Raw genomic sequence first — 17401 nt, forward strand, 5'->3', positions numbered from 1 at the left:
AGTGGCCAACCCAGATCCCAAGTACCTAGCTAGATCTCAAGTAGCAAAACAGATTCTGTGCTGCATATCCTAAGAATAAGCAGTGGATTTCCCCAAGCCATCTCAATAATGGCCTATGGATTTCCATTTTAGGAATTTATCCAAACCTTTATTAAACCCTGTTAAGCTAACTGATTTTACCACATTCTCTGGCAACAAACTATAAACAGTTTGTAGAACTGTTTTTAGTGCCTATTAACTGTTTAACTGGTTATGATATTATGGGCTAGATTCACTAAGCCCACATATCCGATCTGATCCGTGAGCGATCCGATTCGATCCGTGGCCGGGGTCTGATTCATGAAGCATCCTCATGCAAATGGCGGTGATTGGAGTCAAGCCACCCACCGACTGCACGGAACGCTGAAGAACGATCCTGACGTATGCGCAGACCATCTTCTTTGCCTGTAGATGGGCTGTGCGTGCTTACAGAGCTTGAAACTTTTTTACTTCACAAGCCCATGGTTTTAATCCGCTTTAAACCTGCAGGTTAAAACCACAGGCTCGCACTGCGGGGAAGGGCAGGAGAATTGGGGCAGAGAGCAGGGCGGCGAGTCGGGGCAGAGAGCAGGGCGACAGAGAGCAGGAGAGTCGGGGCAGAGAGCAGGGCAATCGGAAAGGACCTGAGGGACTGGTCCTCAGCAGTTGCTTATTTTTTGTTCGGCCAGCCCAGTCGGTGTTCATGAAATTTTTTTGTGAATCACTGCCTTCCTACATTTGCATGCACGGATCAGATCGGGCGCGGATCAGATCATGAGTAAGGTTAGTGAATCGGGTCGGGGTCGCAGCGTTCCCTCTAAGCTGCGCTGGGGTGCGCTGGCGCTCAAAATATTACCTCGCAGCGCACAAGTTTCTCGTCACAGCGCACACAGTGTAGAGCACAGTTCTTCAACCGCCGGTCCGCAAACAAAATCTTGCCGGTCCGCGAAGGATTCGGTCCCCGCCGCAACGAAAGGCCGGCGTCAACTGACTTGCAACTTCCTGTTGCAGTCGCTGTGCCGGGACTCCTGCCTTCGCCGGGACTCCTGCCTTCCACCGCGTTTGCCTCCTGCCTTGTCTCCGCACCTCCAGACCAGCAGCGGCAGCTGTGTATGCTTTTAACTTCGGCACAGAGCTGCCCCTAATCAATAGTTTAGCGCGGTTTCATAAGGCAGCCTCGGGGCCTTTGCTAGGCCGGCCCACATCGCATCATCGAAGCGGGCCGGCTATCAAAGGCCCCGAGGCTGCCTCATGAAACCGCGCTAAACTATTGATTAGGGGCAGCTCTGTGCCGAAGTTAAAAGCATACAGAGCTGCCGCTGCTGGTCTGAACTCTTGGGCCGCTGAAGGAGGGCAAAAAGCAGCTGTCCTGGAGGTTTCCCTTCCTCTCGCCTTTACAGGTTCCTTTTTTCCACCTTTTTTTTTTTCCTTCAAACGGCAACGGGCCCCAGCATCGACATCAATCAAGTAAGTTCCACTGTCAATCAAGCGGTTCTGCTCGGCCAAAGCTTCCCCTGTGACATGAGCCACCCTCAGGGGAAAGAAAGTGACCCACAAAGGTGAGGGGAAGGGGGGCAGATGATGGAAGTTGGGGGGGGGGAGAGAGAGAGAGAGAGAGAAGGGGCAGATGATGGAATGGAGGAGATGAGAGAGAGAGAGAAGGGGACAGATGATGGAAGTGAGAAGAAGGGAGAGAGAGCAGAAGGCAGATGGATGTCAGTTGAGAAGGGAGAGCAGATGCTGAATGGAAGTGGGGAAAGAACACATACTGGATGGAAGGAGGAGATAAATAAAGGGGGAAGAAAATAGTAAGATAATGGAGGGGTGAGGGAAAGGGGTGACAAGCTGTGTGTAGACACAGTGAAAAGAGGGAAATGGGACTAAATAGTAAGAAAGAATTTAATTTAGATGGAGGCAGAAAATAGAGAAGGAAGACCAGAGAAGAAAAGGGAAGAGAGAGCAGAGAATGATCAGATCTGAGTGGAGGAAATGAGAAGAGAGATATGCTAAAAACCACAGGGGGGAGGGAAGGATAGAGATGCCAGACCATGAGGGGAACAGAAGGAAGATGATGGATGCTAGACCAAATTGGGGGGGGGGGGGGGGGGGCAGGAGGAGAGATGGCAGGGAAAGACAGACAGTGAATGGAAGGGGCAGATGCTGGACTGAAGAGACAGAGAAGGTTATCATGCTGCTGTACCGGGCCATGGTACGCCCTCACCTGGAGTACTGCATCCAGCACTGGTACTTTAAGAAGGACACGGTACTACTCGAAAGGATCCAGAGAAGAGCAACTAAAATGGTTAAGGGGCTGGAGGAGTTGCCGTACAGCGAAAGATTAGAGAAACTGGGCCTCTTCTCCCTTGAGCAGAGGAGATTGAGAGGGGACATGATAGAAACATTCAAGGTACTGAAGGGAATAGACTTAGTAGCTAAGGCAGGGAGAACGAGAGGGCACTCTCTAAAGTTGAAAGGGGATAGATTCCATACAAACGTAAGGAAGTTCTGTGGTAGAAAGCAACATATTTATTTGGCTCATAACTTGCTGGCGCCCGATATTTTTAGCTCACAGTGAAAAAAGTTTGCTCACAACACCCGCCCGCTTAGAGGGAACACTGGACAAGTGTCCTTAGTGAATCTAGACCAAAGTCCTGAGTTATTATGTTAAATAACATTGCTATCAGTCTCTTTGTAAGAGATCACCTAGAATTGTGGCCCCTTAGTGGGGTTGTAGTTTTGTAGTTATCTGAAGCACTGAGCTTTTGTTTTCAGTATGACAGTAACACGTTTCTGTTAATTAAATTTTGTAGGGGGTGATCTCTAAACCAGAGACCCCTCCTTCCCCCGGAAGAAGCAGGTGGAAAGTACATGTTTGTGTTCTATAGTTGGTTGTTCAATTAAAAAAAAAAAAAGAGGCTCAGCTCTATTTGATTTTGTGTTTATAATCTAGTTCATCTGATTTTTAATTTTCCTTTCTGGGGTGAGTGCACCATCGCAGAAAATCAGTAGTAGAGAAAGATGTGGGTGAAAATTTTGTCCCTGTCCCAATCCCTGCAAACTCTGCACCCATCCCCGTGAACTATGTCTGATCCCCCACACAAGCCCTGAATACTTGTGATTTTATATTGAAATCATTTTATTAAAGTATTTAAAAAATATTCTGTACTACTGTCATTTTATAAATCACAAATACAGAAAAAGGATCAACAAAATCCGTCTCCCCTCACAATATCCCCTCCACTATCAAGAAAACTGAATGCTACATAGAAAATTCATCCTAACAGAATACCTCAGTCACACACACAGAACACCAAATGCCAAATATATAATAGCTAAACAAAAATGATAAACATAAACTACAATCCCAAGAAGCTACACCTTCCATGTAGTACAACACCAAAGAAATAGAAAGATCCATTTCCTCATATACTGTGCAAAATATAAAGATCAGACATGCTAGGGATGGTGTTAGGCCAAGGAGTGCAATTAGGGCAACTGCCCCCTGGGTAGAGAAAGCTCTAAAGTCTAAACCTACTAGAAGCTGAAGATGGTACTAGCTAGTAGTGGGCTTTGGGGCCCCTCCCAAATTTCTGCCCTGGGCCCTATCCATGTCTAACCCCAGCACTGGTACGATAAACATTTCAGTTCTCATATATTCTAATCACAAAATAGAAAATAAAATTATTTTTTCCTACCTTTTCTCGTCTGGTCATTTTATTTTACAAGTCATGTTAGTCCCAGGATCGGGTTTCTGTTTCCCTCTGTCTTCTCTTAACTCACTCGCCAGGGTCTCTAGTTCATTTGACATTTCTTCTTCTCTGTGCTCACCATCCATCTTCGATCTTTGTGTACCTATCTTTCCCTTCTCTGTGTCCCCTATACCAGTGTTCTTCAACCACCGGTCCATGGACCAGTGCCGGTCCTCAGAAATTTCCTGCCTGTCCACAGGGCCAGCACGTGCATCAGGCCCAAAACAGTGTTCTTCAACCGCTGGTCCACGGTGCGATCAATGCGGCGTTATCTTTGAGCCAACTCCCTCTTCCTGATTCAGTGCACAAAGCCATGGGCAGTGGCTCCTAAGGGCATCCTGCGTCTGAACCAGAAGCCTTCTCTCCGACGTTGCAATGTCAGAGGGAAGGCTTCCAGATGAGGCACAAGACGTGCAAGGTGCAATTAGTACTATTATGGGGGCAGGGTCTGGGGTGGAGATTGGGTAGAGATGGGAGGTCTGGTCCACGACTTAGCCAAGTGTTCTTCAACCGCCTGTCCATGGACCGATGCCGGTCCACAGAATAATTCTTTTATTTCTGCCGGTCCATAGGTGTAAAAAGGTTTAAAAACACTGCCCTATACTACTCAGATGCTCCTTGGGAGGGGCCTTAAGCATCTGAGTTAATCAGGGCCTTAGGCCCCCCCTGCCCATTGCATCCTGGGATATACTAGTAGGAGCCTAAAGCACTAATTGGCTAAGATGCCTAAGGCCTCTCCCATGGGAGGGGCCTTAGGCGTTTGAGCCAATCATGCCCTTAGGCCCTTCCCATGTGGGTAGGAGGAACTGGGCATCCCTCCTACTGTCTTCTTCATACAAGGTATGGGGGCAAGGCTGGGGATGTGAGGAGAGCCAGGGAGGGCAGGTGGCAGAGGCAGAAGTCATCCCTCCTGCTGATTTTTTTAAAGTACAGGGGTGTGGGAAAGGCAAGGGGATCCTGGCATTGGGAGATCAGTTCTGCAGGGGGCTACCCGGTGGCAGGAGGAAGTATGCATCCCTCCTACTGACTTTTTAAAGTACGGGGTGGGGGTGGAGAACGGGAGGGGTTTGTGGCATGGGGGTTGCTGCATTGGGGGTCATTTCTGCAAGGGGCCCGATTTTTGTAAAATATGGAGGAAGGGGGGAGAACTGGAGAGGGGTTGTGGCATAGATCAGGGTATTCGTTTTAATATTAATGACCTCATTTTAATACTAATGAGCTCATTTGCATGGCAGGATCGGAGGCTGCAACGGATGCTCAGAAAAGCATGCAGTGAGCTGTTTAGTACATTGGTTAGCAAAATAACATCATCACTAAACCGGTTCAACTAGTTTAACGATGATCGTTAGATGCATGGTGATGTTCGTGCATCTGGGCCTGAGAGTCTATAAGGGGATTATGGAAAGTGAGAGAGCATGGAAGAGGATGATCAGATCGACAGTGTGTGAAGACTTGATTGGGTGAGACTGGAGGGGGACAGCAAAACATGAGAAGGGGTGCGAGTAAAAAAGGACAGGGTTGGAAGAGGGAAAGTAGTAAGAAAGTCAGAGATGTTCAGGGAGAAGGGAGCCAGACAGGAGATTGACAGAGTCTGTAAATACAGTAAGGAAGTAATAAACTGGAGGGACAAGGAAAACTGGGGTAAGATATAGCAAAAGGAGGGAGAGCAAGAGAAAAGGTGTGAGAAGGAGAAAAGGATGAGTGAGATTCAACTGTGAGTGAATAGAAAGATGAGAAGAGATTGAAATATACAGTGGTGCCTCACACAACGAACTTAATTGGTTCCAGGAGCAAGTTTGTTATGCGAAAAGTTTGTTATGTGAAACGCGTTTTCCCATAACAATACATGTTAAAAAAAATAATTCGTTCTGTAGCATAAAATATGCTAAGATGACATAAAAAAAGATAAATTTTTTGTTATTATTTTTATTTAGATACATCTAAAAACATACATCTCCCTGTCCTTTTACTTCCACTATCTTCCTATCCCATCTCTATTCCCTTTTGTCCCTCTCCCCATGATCAATCATCTCACCACCTCTCTCTTCCCTCACCCTCAGGGTTCAAGATTGCTTCCACTCTTTTTCCTGTTGTTCTCTCTGCCTGTCACCCTATGATTTAGCATCCCTTCTGCCCTTGTCCAATATTTCCCCTTCTCTCCCTCCCTCTCATCCCCTGCTCCAACATACCGTATTTCGACTGCCCTTCCATCCCCAGGCCTGCCAACTTCCACTCATTTACTGCTTTCTCCCACCTCTGCCAAAGCCCGCCCCCCCCCCCCGCAGTGATCGGCAACACCAGGCACCCCCCCTCAATCGGTGAAACAGGGCCCCCCTCGATCGGTGAAACAGGGCCCCCCCCCTCGATCGGCGAAACAGGGCCCCCCCCCCGATCGGCGAAACAGGGCCCCCCCTCGATCGGCGAAACAGGGCCCCCCCTCGATCGGCGAAACAGGGCCGGCGACTGCTTTCTCCCGCTGCTGTTGAAGTCTGTAAACAACTTTAACACAAGCCACGGGGCTCTAACAGTGCGTATGCTGCCAACGGCTTCCTTCCTCCTTCCTCTCCCCTCATGATGTAACTTCCCATTTGGTTGATGGAGGAGGAAGATGGTAGCCGGTAGCGTCACGCACACTGCGCGGAAGGATGCAGCTCGGGCGACTTCGTTGTGTGAAACGAAGTCCGTTGTACGAATCAAGACAAGAAGTTCGTTGTGCGCAGCGTTCGCTGTGCGAGGCGTCCGTTATGCGAGGCACCACTGTAAAGGGAGAAGATATACAGGAAGCAGAAAAAGAAACAATTAGATGAAAGAAAAATACAGAGACAGAGATAGCAAAGGAAGTGTGGTCAGGAAGAGAAAAAGTGAAATGGAACAAGATCTTAGATAAAGAGTTAGAGGACATACAATAAGAAAGAAAAAAAGGAAGGAGGGAAGGAGAAAGCAAACACCCAGACAACAAAATTAGAGGGGAAAAACCAATAATATTTGTATTTTAATGACTGTAAGAAATAATTCAATTCGAAATGGATTCTCAGCATGCTGTAACAGCTTTCACTGGATCAATTTAAGAATTATCCAAACATATAAACAAGCTTTGGAACGTCTATGGACACCTTCAGATAAGAAAACTGTCTTTGACGCAGCATTTGTACAAGAAAACTGTGTGGTATTAAAACCTCATGTACAATATTTTTGGAAGGTTCTTGAACCAATCCAGTAAAAGGTTTCAGAAGCTGCCAAAAATCCCATAATTTCCAGTATTAAGTTATTGAATGCTCTCTGTGCAGTTTAAATGTTGATATATGGCTGGAAGTGATGGAGGCTTAGATAACTTCTTCTTGTCACTTATTTTTTAACCTGATGTACCTTTCACTGATTGTACAGTTCTCCTTTGTTGTTAACCACCTGGAACTTCGTGGTTGGGCGGTATACAAGAATAAATTCATTATTATCAACTTCACAAAAGCCAAGTGCCTCACAAAGTCTAACTGAGCTGGAGAGAGCCTCTTGATAAGATATTGCCAGCACATCACTGATTGTGCAAGAATCAAGACAAAGCACTGTTCCGTTCCTGCCAGTTCTATGCTCTATATTAAGGATGTACAACACCAAGGAGGAGGGGTGGAATATTCTTTTTATATTGCTCTGACCTCAGTGTCGGGGGAAGTTTCTGTGGTTGCATATTGTTGCATAAGAGGAGATGCATGGTCTCTGTTGGGGGATTCTATCCCATTCTGTATAGTTTCAAGTTAGTGATAAAACACCAGAGCACTCAGTTAGGGCTCTGGTCTTTGACCTGGGGGCCGCCACGGGAGCAGTCTGCTGGGCGCGATGGACCACTGGTCTGACCCAGCAGTGGCAATTCTTATGTTCTTACTTCCCCTCTTCGGAACTTGAGCTCTCTCCAAGTTTTCCGCAAACATCTGAAAACCTGGCTTTTCTCAAAAAATGTAAGTCTCCCTCCAATTTAGGAATCAAGGAAACTCTTATATCTTGGCATCCCAAGTCCTCTAAATTTTCTTAACACTTCTACCTCTAACCCTCTGTTGTAGTTCCTTCCTATTTCTCCTACTGTAAACCGCGTCGTGCTCTACGAACGTGGAGATGATGCGGTATACAAACCTAAGGATTAGATTAGATTAGATTAGAAAGAATAATTTTCTGTTCAATATTTTTATTGGTTTTATAACAATAATGCATAACAGTAGATTTACTACTCACCCTTTTACGAAGCCGCGTTAGGCTTTTTTTATTGCGAGCTGCACCAGTATTATCTCTAATGCTCAAAGAATTCCTATGAGCGTCGGAGCTAATACCGCCGCGGCCGGTGATAAAAAAAGCTTAACACAGCTTTGTAAAGGGGGGGGTAGTGATCGGTTGAAATTGGCTAGGCCTATCTTTATTAGATAGAAATTTGTTCATGTTGGGGGGGGTGGAAAGAGGGGGTTAGATTCAGTTCAAGCCTTTTTCAATTGTCCCTCAAGGCAAGTTACATGTGGAGGGGCATTTTCAATATGTCCAAATCCAAGTTTGGACATTTGGCAGAACACTCACCAAAATCCAGTAGCAAACATGACCATTTTTGAAACAGAAAAACGGTCATTTTGAAAATGGCCATTTCTCAGACGTGCTTGTCCTCAGTGTATCTATCCTTTAGAAACATTTTGGGGGGAAAAAAAGCCCAAAAGAAAAATGCATAAAACAAGCCACTGGGATGTAGGAGAGGCCAGCACTCTTAGTAGACTGGCCACACTGACATCCCAGCAGAGCAAGGGGACACTACAATATACTGAACTTCTCATAAAAAGGCCCAGGTAGACATCTCACTATAACACCCTCATACTGTATGGTGACACTTCCAAAACACCCAAAACCTAATGGATATAACCAGTGGCGTACCTAGCATATGTGACACCCAGGGCCCATCATTTTGTGACACCCCCACATCTGTATGAAAAACATGATTTTTAGTAACAATCCACACGTCACACATGAATAGCTAGGAAAAGGCAGCATCTTACATACTGCAGTGAGCAGTACATCAATAAACCCATTGTAAAACTAAACAAGCCAGACTAGTGCAGATCAATCCTGCACAGTCAATCCTAACAGAAAACCATGTCTTTTCGAACACACAGAACAAAGAAAACACCTTTGCCTAGTGTGTAATCACAAACTAACTCCTCCCCCTTTTACAAAATTGTAGTGTGGTTTTTAGCCATGGTGGTAACAGCTCAGATGCCAACGCTAAAAAACGCTCTACAGTTTTGTAAATGGGAAGATAGAATAAAAATACTTAGACAAAGGTTAAACTGAAGCACCAAGAAGCTGGACTCTGCATACAATGCAATATCACAGAAACAGCGATGCATCTCAACTAAAGCAAAAAATAAATAAATAAATATAATTTTTTTCTACCTGTCTTCTCTGGTTTCTGCTTTCCTCATCTTTTTGTCACTCTCTTCCTTTCATCCGCTGTCTACCTTCTCTCTGCCCCTTCTATATGGCATCTTCTCTCTTTCTATTCCCGTTCTAGAAACTTTATGCATCCCCCTTCCATTTCTCCCTTCACCCCCATTAGTCTGGCATCCATCTTCCTCCCTTCCCTCCTCCAATGGTCTGGCATCTCTCCTCTCCTTCCCTTCCCTCTCCCACACCCACTTGGTCTGGCATTTCACTCTCTCCTCTCCCTTCCCCCCCATTTCCATCAGCATCTGCCCCCTTTCTCTCCCTCCAATCCAATTCCATGCAGTATCCTTCCCCCTTATGTCTCTTTCCCTGCAATTCCATCAGCATCTACCCCTTTCTCTCCCTCCACCATGCTTCCATACCACCCTGACCCCTGTTCTCACCTTTCACCATGATTTCATACCACCCTGACCCCCCTTGTCACCCTTCACCATGATTCCATACCACCCTGACCCTCCTTTGTCACCCTCCACACCCTTCCATACCACCCTGACCCCCTTTACCATGTTTCCATACAACCCTGACCCCCTTTCTCACCATTCACCATGATTCCATACCACCCTGACCCCCCTTTGTCACCCTTCATCATGATTCCATACCACCCTGACCCCCTTTGTCACCCTTCACCATGATTCCATACCACCTTGACTCCCTTTCTCACCCTCCACACCCTTCCATACCACCCTGACCTCCTTTCACCACCCTACTATGCTCCGTTCTTTCTCCATCCCAAAGGTCCCGCGATGACTGCTTCTGCTCCGGATGGAAGAGGCAAGTGACGTCGGAGGGGGCTGGGCCAGCAGACGCAGTTAGTTGCGGCAAGATCCCACAATGACTGTGGCTGCCGGTCCGGTCCACCCCCCCCTCCCCCGATGTCACTTACCTCTTCCGGAACAGAGGCGGTAGACAGCGCAGTCATCGCGGGACCGTCGTTCACTTCAGTGCGGCTGCCGACTCTGTTCTAAGTACGGCAGCCATGCTGAGGTGCCGTTTGGAGCAGCGAGAGAGGTTCCGGATCCGGCCGGCTGTGCACTCACTTGGAGCGTGCACCCGGGGCGGACACCCCCCCCCCCTTGGTACACCACTGGATATAACTGTATACCACACCAACAGCCCTTATGCCTGAAAGTTTCACCTATATGTCGATACAGTGAAATTTGGATGGTTCATCTAATCCACCATAAGTGTAGTACTTAGATTAGATATGGGCTTGGGTCCCCATTTCTATAGCCCATTAGGATACTCCAGGAACCTGATTGCTACTTTACTAGGACTGGCCAGCTATCATACAGGCAGGTATGTACTGCTTCATTCAAATCTTTGGGGGGGGGGGGGTGGAGGGGGTCAGTGCCACTGGGGGAGTGTGTGTGTGTAGGTGGGGTCATACCTTCATCCTTCCAGTGGTCATCTGGTCAGTTTTAGCAGCTTTTTGGCACTTATTTGTTGCTGAAACAGGTGTAGCCCCAAATGTCCAAATTGTGCCTTGAAAGTTTTCTAAGTTGTTGATTATTGTAGAAAAACGTCCAAATCATAAGCCCATCCTAGTACCACCTAAATCAATGTATTGCAAACTGTGCCGCAGCACACTAGTGTGCCTCCTGAGATTCCAAGTGTGCTGACTTGCCTCTTGCCACGAGAGGCACCTCCTTTAAGGTCAGAGGTTCACATGCCATGTCTACCGGCAGCATCTTCCTGGACTCCTGCCTTCCATGTCTTCTCCGCACCCTTGGAACAGCAGTGGCAGCCTCGGGGCCTTTACTAGGCTGGCCCATTTCAATGATGCAACTTCCTCTTTCATCAGAGGTGGGCCAGCCTAGCAAAGGCCCCAAGGCTGCCTGATGAAACCATGTCTAAATTAATCCTAGCGGCAGCTCTATGACCAAGTTAAAAGCCCACTGAGTTGCTGCTAGAGACAGGAGAAGTACTGCTTGGCAGGGGAGGAGGGAAAGGGAAGGGAGAAGGGGTACTGCTGGATAGGGGGAAGGGGGAGGATGAAGGGACATGGAGAGAAGAAGAGGTGCTGCTGGACAGGGGGCAGTGAAAGGGAAGGGAGAAGATACGGTAGGCATCTTATCTAGTCTGAGATATTTTGTTTTGGTCTTACAGCTGACCATCTCTCCTGCACTGAGAGGAGATTACTGATATCAGTGTTAATGAGTATAGGACCAGGAGGGGCATCCCTCTCATACGCCTTCCTTTAGCATGTACCAAGGAAACAAATGTGCATTAGCTGCTAAACAGCTCTACTAAATTCAGAACACACCACAAAAAATATAATAGTGTCATTTGGGTTAAGATGAATCATCCAGGTGTGTGTGTATTATATCAAATCTACCTACAGTATATCACACTGCATCCCAAGAGACTGTCATTAATGGTTCTAGAACAAATAGGTGTGTGTAAAAGGGGAGGGGGTGTGTGGAGTCCTTTATGATATTTTTGCTTGAGGATTCATAAATTTTTACTTAAAACAATTTACTCCTGCCAGTGTAAACCATGAGCCCATACCATCGAGTCTATAAGTTGTGCTTGCCTTTTAAGAGCATTTTTCATGTGTGTTCACCCATTGGGAAACATTTCAACTTTTCTGAGTCATATAGATTGCATTGTTTCTCTTAAAATCTCAGTGTTGCTTGTTAAGTATAGACAGCAAGCCCACCACAAGGAAACTAAGCTCTATCCATGCCTTTTCATACATCGATTGACTGCCTCCACAACCCCCCCCCCCCAAAAAAAAAAAAAAATCTAATTTCACACTTAAAAGGAAAGACTCAGTCCAATTTTCAGCAACTATATATTTCTGAATTGGGTGAGATTAGGATAATCTTAGGATGCATGATATACTGTATTTTTCACACTATAAGACACACCTGACCATAAGACGCACCTACGTTTAGAGGAGGAAAACCAAGCTAAAAAACATTCTAAACCAAATTGTGTACTAATATATTTAATAAAATATACCAGGCTATGCACTCAACCCTCCTCACTCCCTACCAGGCTCTGCACCCAACCCCACACTCCTTGCCAGGCTCTGCACCCTGTTCCCCCTCCCTTCCAGGCTCTATACCCTGTCCCCCCTCCCTGCCCTGTACCCCCTCTGATGGTCTAGTGGTAGGCCGGGACAGGAGGGATCTATCCCAGCCGACTAACAATTTTTTACACCCCCCTATACCTTTTTTAATTATGGTGGTCTAGCAGTGTTATCGGCAGGAGCGAGCTTTCTGCGCTCCTGCTCCTCCCTCGCTAGATGGCTGCCTCATCATATCATGCGGCCAGTGGCGCACAAGGCAGGAGCAAGCTTTTTGCGCTCCTGCCTGGCCCTGCGCTGCTCCCTGAATGGCTGCCATCCGTTCTCACGAGTCCCGCGATTTCAATTGAAATTTGTGTGATATTTTAAATAAAAGTATTTGTCCACACTTTTCTCTGGTTTCATTGTTTTGGGTTTTTTTTTTTAACATTGTCTCAGATCATTGATTGAACCACATCCTTGCCATTCTGTTCTTGGTTGGGCTGAGAACTTTTCAGCACCCCGTTGTACCTATGGCACCTGAATGCATTTGGGAAAAGGTATGAGCTAAATCCGTCTATATAAATAAGTTGCAACCTGAAGTGCCTGCTTTGAACTGTAGCTGAAACATCTTTAAGCCAAGAGCCATTTCATTTAGTACACTTTACTCAAAAACAGGGAATAAGACAGGAAAAGTTCAAGTGAGGTCCCTAGAACCATTCCACAAACCACTAAAGCAGGCGACTTCAGCAGGGCAAGGAAAAGCTGCCCAACAATTAGGATGGTGCTGAAATGACCATAATCCTATGGGAACTTCTCTCCTCGCAAAGGATTTTACAGTGAAATAGCCCGCCCACCATGTGGCTAAACAGCGATTAGTAGCAACTTCTTTCTCTCAGGGTGGGGGAAGGGGGAGACTATTTCCCTTTGCCTTTTAGGACAGGTCACAGATTCCACAATTAAGGATACAGACATATAGTATATTAAAATTCCCCATTGCTTTCACCAGCCCAAAAAACATTCACATTTGACTTTTTTTTTTTTTTTTTTTTGCCCGAATTGAAGCTATGTTTGAGTGGAGGAAAGAAGCATTTTGGGGACAGTTTCTTTAAAGGATGCTACCCGCACACTAGAGAGATACAGAAAAAAACATGGGGTAGCGCCAAGAAGCAAGGGCTAAAACAAAAAGGCACTTCAGAAACATACAGGATTGTCTGGCGGAGAGGGAAAAGCTAGCGGCCACTCTCGTCTTAAAAGACATCATAGAGTTTATAAAGAGTGACAGTCTTTCTCCCAAGACAAATATAATAATAATAATAATAATTTTATTCTTATATACCGCCATACCGAAAAAGTTCTAGGCAGTTCACAACAAGGTGAGCTAATACATGGGATAACCTTAAAAGGGATCCAGATTAGAGATTTTGTCCTCTCCCACCGCCCATTAAGGAGCAAAGGGCTTTCAGAAAGGGAGTCACCATAATAAAATGAAAGGGAAACCCTCCAGCGTCTCAAAGATAACCCAAGCTCTAACGCTGTGTGTGATCTAAAAGGATCCAAGCAACCAACTCCTCCTTCACCCCTCCCTTCCCCCCCCCCCATCTCCTGCTCTGAGGGGGGTCTTGTTACCCGCTTCTTTTACAGCACTGTCACTTCTCGGGAAGAGAGTTTTGGTTTTATTTCCTTTTTATGACCCTTCAGCGGTGTTTCGTTTCGACGCGTCTTGAAAGGATTCCCTAACCAAAGTAGTTGGTTAAAAAAAAAAAAAAAAGCAAGCAGCCGCCGCCGCCGCACAATTAATTATAGAGTCGTAAAACGGAAATCATAAAAAAAAAAAGCGCGCTACACGCTGTAATTCTTGCCAAATTGAAGCTGTCAGTTTTCAAGGCTTAAGCTGTACACCTTTCTCAGTCCCACCAACCGGGGCTTGTGCGGCGCTTCCCGAATCCTTCTCATTCCCCTGTGTCCCGTCGCCCCCAATTGTAGGGCAGAAAAAAATAATAATTTTAAAAAAAAAGATGCTGTTTCGGTTTCCAACGCTGCGGTCACACTTTTTTTTTTTTTTTTTTTTTTTTTGCGCCATTTAAATAGCTCCCGTTTTGAACTGTAAATAAAGTTCCGGTCCCTAATCCCTTCCCCCCAGCAAACAAGGTTTGTTTGGGGTTTTTTACTCAATTAAAACTATGGCAGGGCAATTTTGAAGCGGTATTCAACAGAAATGAACTTGAAGGACAAGTGAAATCATGCTACAAGGCCACTTTGTTTTTTGCCATTGCCACAGCACCAACTTTATGAAAGGCACATTGAAGAGAATTTTAGGTCACGTTTTAAGGGAGGGCTAAATATTCCGGATCATGCAATTAAGTCTCATCCTTCAGGACTCTCTTCACTCACACACACACACACCCCCACGTGCACATGTTGTCGTCCTGGAGAGGGAAAGGAAACGGCAACAAACTGCACCTAAAGGCACCTACCTGCAATGACTGCCGGGGACCGCTGGCCTCCCTCAGCTCGTAGCCACACTTGCAAGGTGAAAGCGTTTCTGGGCAGCTCTATGCCTGCCTTCAGGCGCAGCTGGTCCTTTTCCCCGCTGAAGTAGAGCGTCCTGCCCGACAGCAACGGAGCCCCAGCCTCTTCCGCCTCCCCCCGCCGCATCCTGCGGGGCACGCTCACAGGCTTCACGCTAGCTACAGAGCGCCTGCCTCGGGCTAGCCTAGTGGCACAGGTGCCTGCTGGGGTGTAGCGCTGGCTGCGGGGGTGTCGGCTCTCCCTCTTCGCTCTGCGGGAGCGCTCGTCCATCCCACACTCGGATCTGCTGGCCAGAGCTGCAGAGAGAAGCCCAAGAGGCAGCAGCAAGCCCCAGAGCTGCATTTCCAACCTCCTACCCCCCCACTCCCCTCCAAATCCTCCCGATCTGCCAGCTTTGAACTCCTCCTCGTCTTGACTTTCTCCTCTTGTTCACCCTTCCTGGGTATTTCCAGTTTTATCCACCTTCAATTGCCTTCTTTTGCCCCCCTCCCCCTCCCAGTACGATTTGTGTTGGTCGTTTTTATTTTTCTTTATCCCCTCTGAAGCTTCAAATTAATTTGTCTAATTTTTTTTTTCTGTCTTCTTTGCTGTCTTCTTCAGTTGAATTTCTTCCTCCTTTTCTCAGCTGGATTTCAATCCCCTGTATTTATTTTCCTGGAGGAGTTGTGTCTCCTAGACTCTAATTCTTATTGCCCTCCCCCCAACAACCAAATACTCCAATTAATTTTTTAAATTATTTTTTGTCTTTTATAGCATGATCCATGGCCCCCCTACCGCCCCAGCCCCCTCTCTCTTTCTTCACAAAATGAAAGAAAAGAAAAAAAAAAAAGAGAGAGAGAGAAAGCCCCTCAGAAGATGAGTAAACAAGAACATGCAAATTTTTCTCCAGGGTGCTCCACCTTCCCAGCTAAATGATTCCCATTAAAAGTGCAGGGATCATGACTAATCAATCAGTTCAGGGAGCTGGCTATCTCTAGAGGCTCACACAGCACTACACTCTTATCTTTCATATTATTAAGACGGAAAATTTAATAGTAAATGTGCTGCACCTCCTTTGTCCAGTCTCCCCAGTTTTGTTTTTCAACCCAGTCTACAGCACACATTTCTAATTTTTCAGTTTTTTTGCTGGTAAAATATGAAAAGTCATTTCTTTTTCCAGTTTCCCTACTGCACTCTCCTGTTAATTCTCATTCTTTCTCTGTACTACATAAGGAGCCTGAAACTTGATTCTCAAGGTTATGTTGTTTTTTTTTTTTAAAGGCTGTTTCTTAAAATGTTTCTCCTCATGTATTATTTGCTTTAAAGTTATGGCACCAGAAAATTCTTCTCTTCAGTGAAGTAGTGCAGTGGATCACAAATCTTGCATCCAAGGTACCCAGTGGATGATCAGGAGCAGAGAGGGCTAAAGCTATTGAAGAACTCTTGCTTTTTCCAGAAAGCTCAAGATTTAAGCACTGCAGGACTTGGTTATTGAATGCTTCCAAAGAGACTTCTTAAGAAAAAAACATATATATATATATATATATTTTAAAAAAAAGAAGTAAAAATAACAATTCTGCTTAAACTTTCGGGTAAAAGGTATTTATATCCTTGGTTCTCTTGGCTTAGTAGTAATTGCAACCACAGGTAAGAATCTCTGACTGCTTCCTGCTTTGTGGATCTGCTTCTGAGCTGGGACGTTTTTTGTGTGTATTTCATATTCACTCAGTGAAGAGCTCTAGGGCTCCCCCTCCTGGACAGGAAAGGGATTTCTGTTATACATTGTCCGTGAGTGAGAATCAACTGGTGTGGCCTCAGCAGCGATTTCATTCATTCTGTAGCATGACAAATTAAAAAAAAAAAAAAACATTTCCACACCAGTTATTCATGGCACTGAAATAGAAAAAAAAAAGGGTTTTAAATTGGAATCTTCCTCATCACAGTACTGTGCGGAAGAAATTACTTAATGAAAAGTGGAACTGGAAGACATGTTCCTTGCACAGAGCTTTCAAAGCTACACAGCAACACGATAAATGCAAAATTTTCTACAGACTCAAATATAATATGCCAACAGAATTCAGGAGATGGAAGTGTTTTAGTACAGATATGTTAGCCTGGACAGGCAAAATCCCTAGATACCGATGTTTCAAGCTACTTCTAATCTAGAACCTTTTTAAGGGTAGAACATTTGAAATTCTTGTTATATATCACTGCATTTTCATTTGTGTCTACGTAAGCAACAGTAAGTGCCAGTAACCAGACAAGGGCTGTCAAGTGTTCTTCAGAGAATCTCCTCCGTATTTCCAAAGTGTATCAGATATACAGCATGAAGGAAATCCATTTCTTTCCCTGTCCAAAAATACAGTAGGGCTAGAATTCCATGAACTACTCCAAAATACACACACACACTTTTTTTTTTCCTGCTCTTTTTAAAGATGGGATGTTATGCTTCTTTATAATATAGAATTAAGGTGCATTTATTAAACTTTTTGGAGTTTTTGATGTGTCTTCCAGTATTCTCCCAGCTTGCTGCACAGAAAGGGCTGGATTCAAATGACACCAAAAGCTAGGCACTCAGAGAAATTTGTGCTCAGTGCTATTTTATAAAGGGTACTCCAGGCTGAGCGCATTTTAACCTAGCACA

The 17401-nt window shown here is 45.6% G+C and overlaps 1 protein-coding gene across 3 annotated transcripts in view; it reads right to left on the reverse strand.

Annotated features, from left to right (window-relative positions):
* PAPPA (pappalysin 1) overlaps window positions 1–15456 on the reverse strand; it is a 644537-nt gene extending 629081 nt beyond the window's left edge. The window contains exon 1 of one of the 3 annotated variants that reach the window (XM_033961720.1): window positions 14724–15456. In XM_033961720.1, the coding sequence (XP_033817611.1) occupies window positions 14724–15120 (397 nt within the window). In that variant the 5' untranslated portion in view covers window positions 15121–15456. Of the gene's footprint in view, window positions 1–13875; window positions 13950–14167; window positions 14275–14723 lie in introns of those variants that run through there. The other 2 variants (XM_033961721.1, XM_033961722.1) reach the window with 2 other exon arrangements.
* Window positions 15457–17401: the final 1945 nt, after the last annotated feature.

Source organism: Geotrypetes seraphini, chromosome 10 (genome assembly GCF_902459505.1).
Source record: "Geotrypetes seraphini chromosome 10, aGeoSer1.1, whole genome shotgun sequence".
Taxonomy (NCBI): domain Eukaryota; kingdom Metazoa; phylum Chordata; class Amphibia; order Gymnophiona; family Dermophiidae; genus Geotrypetes; species Geotrypetes seraphini.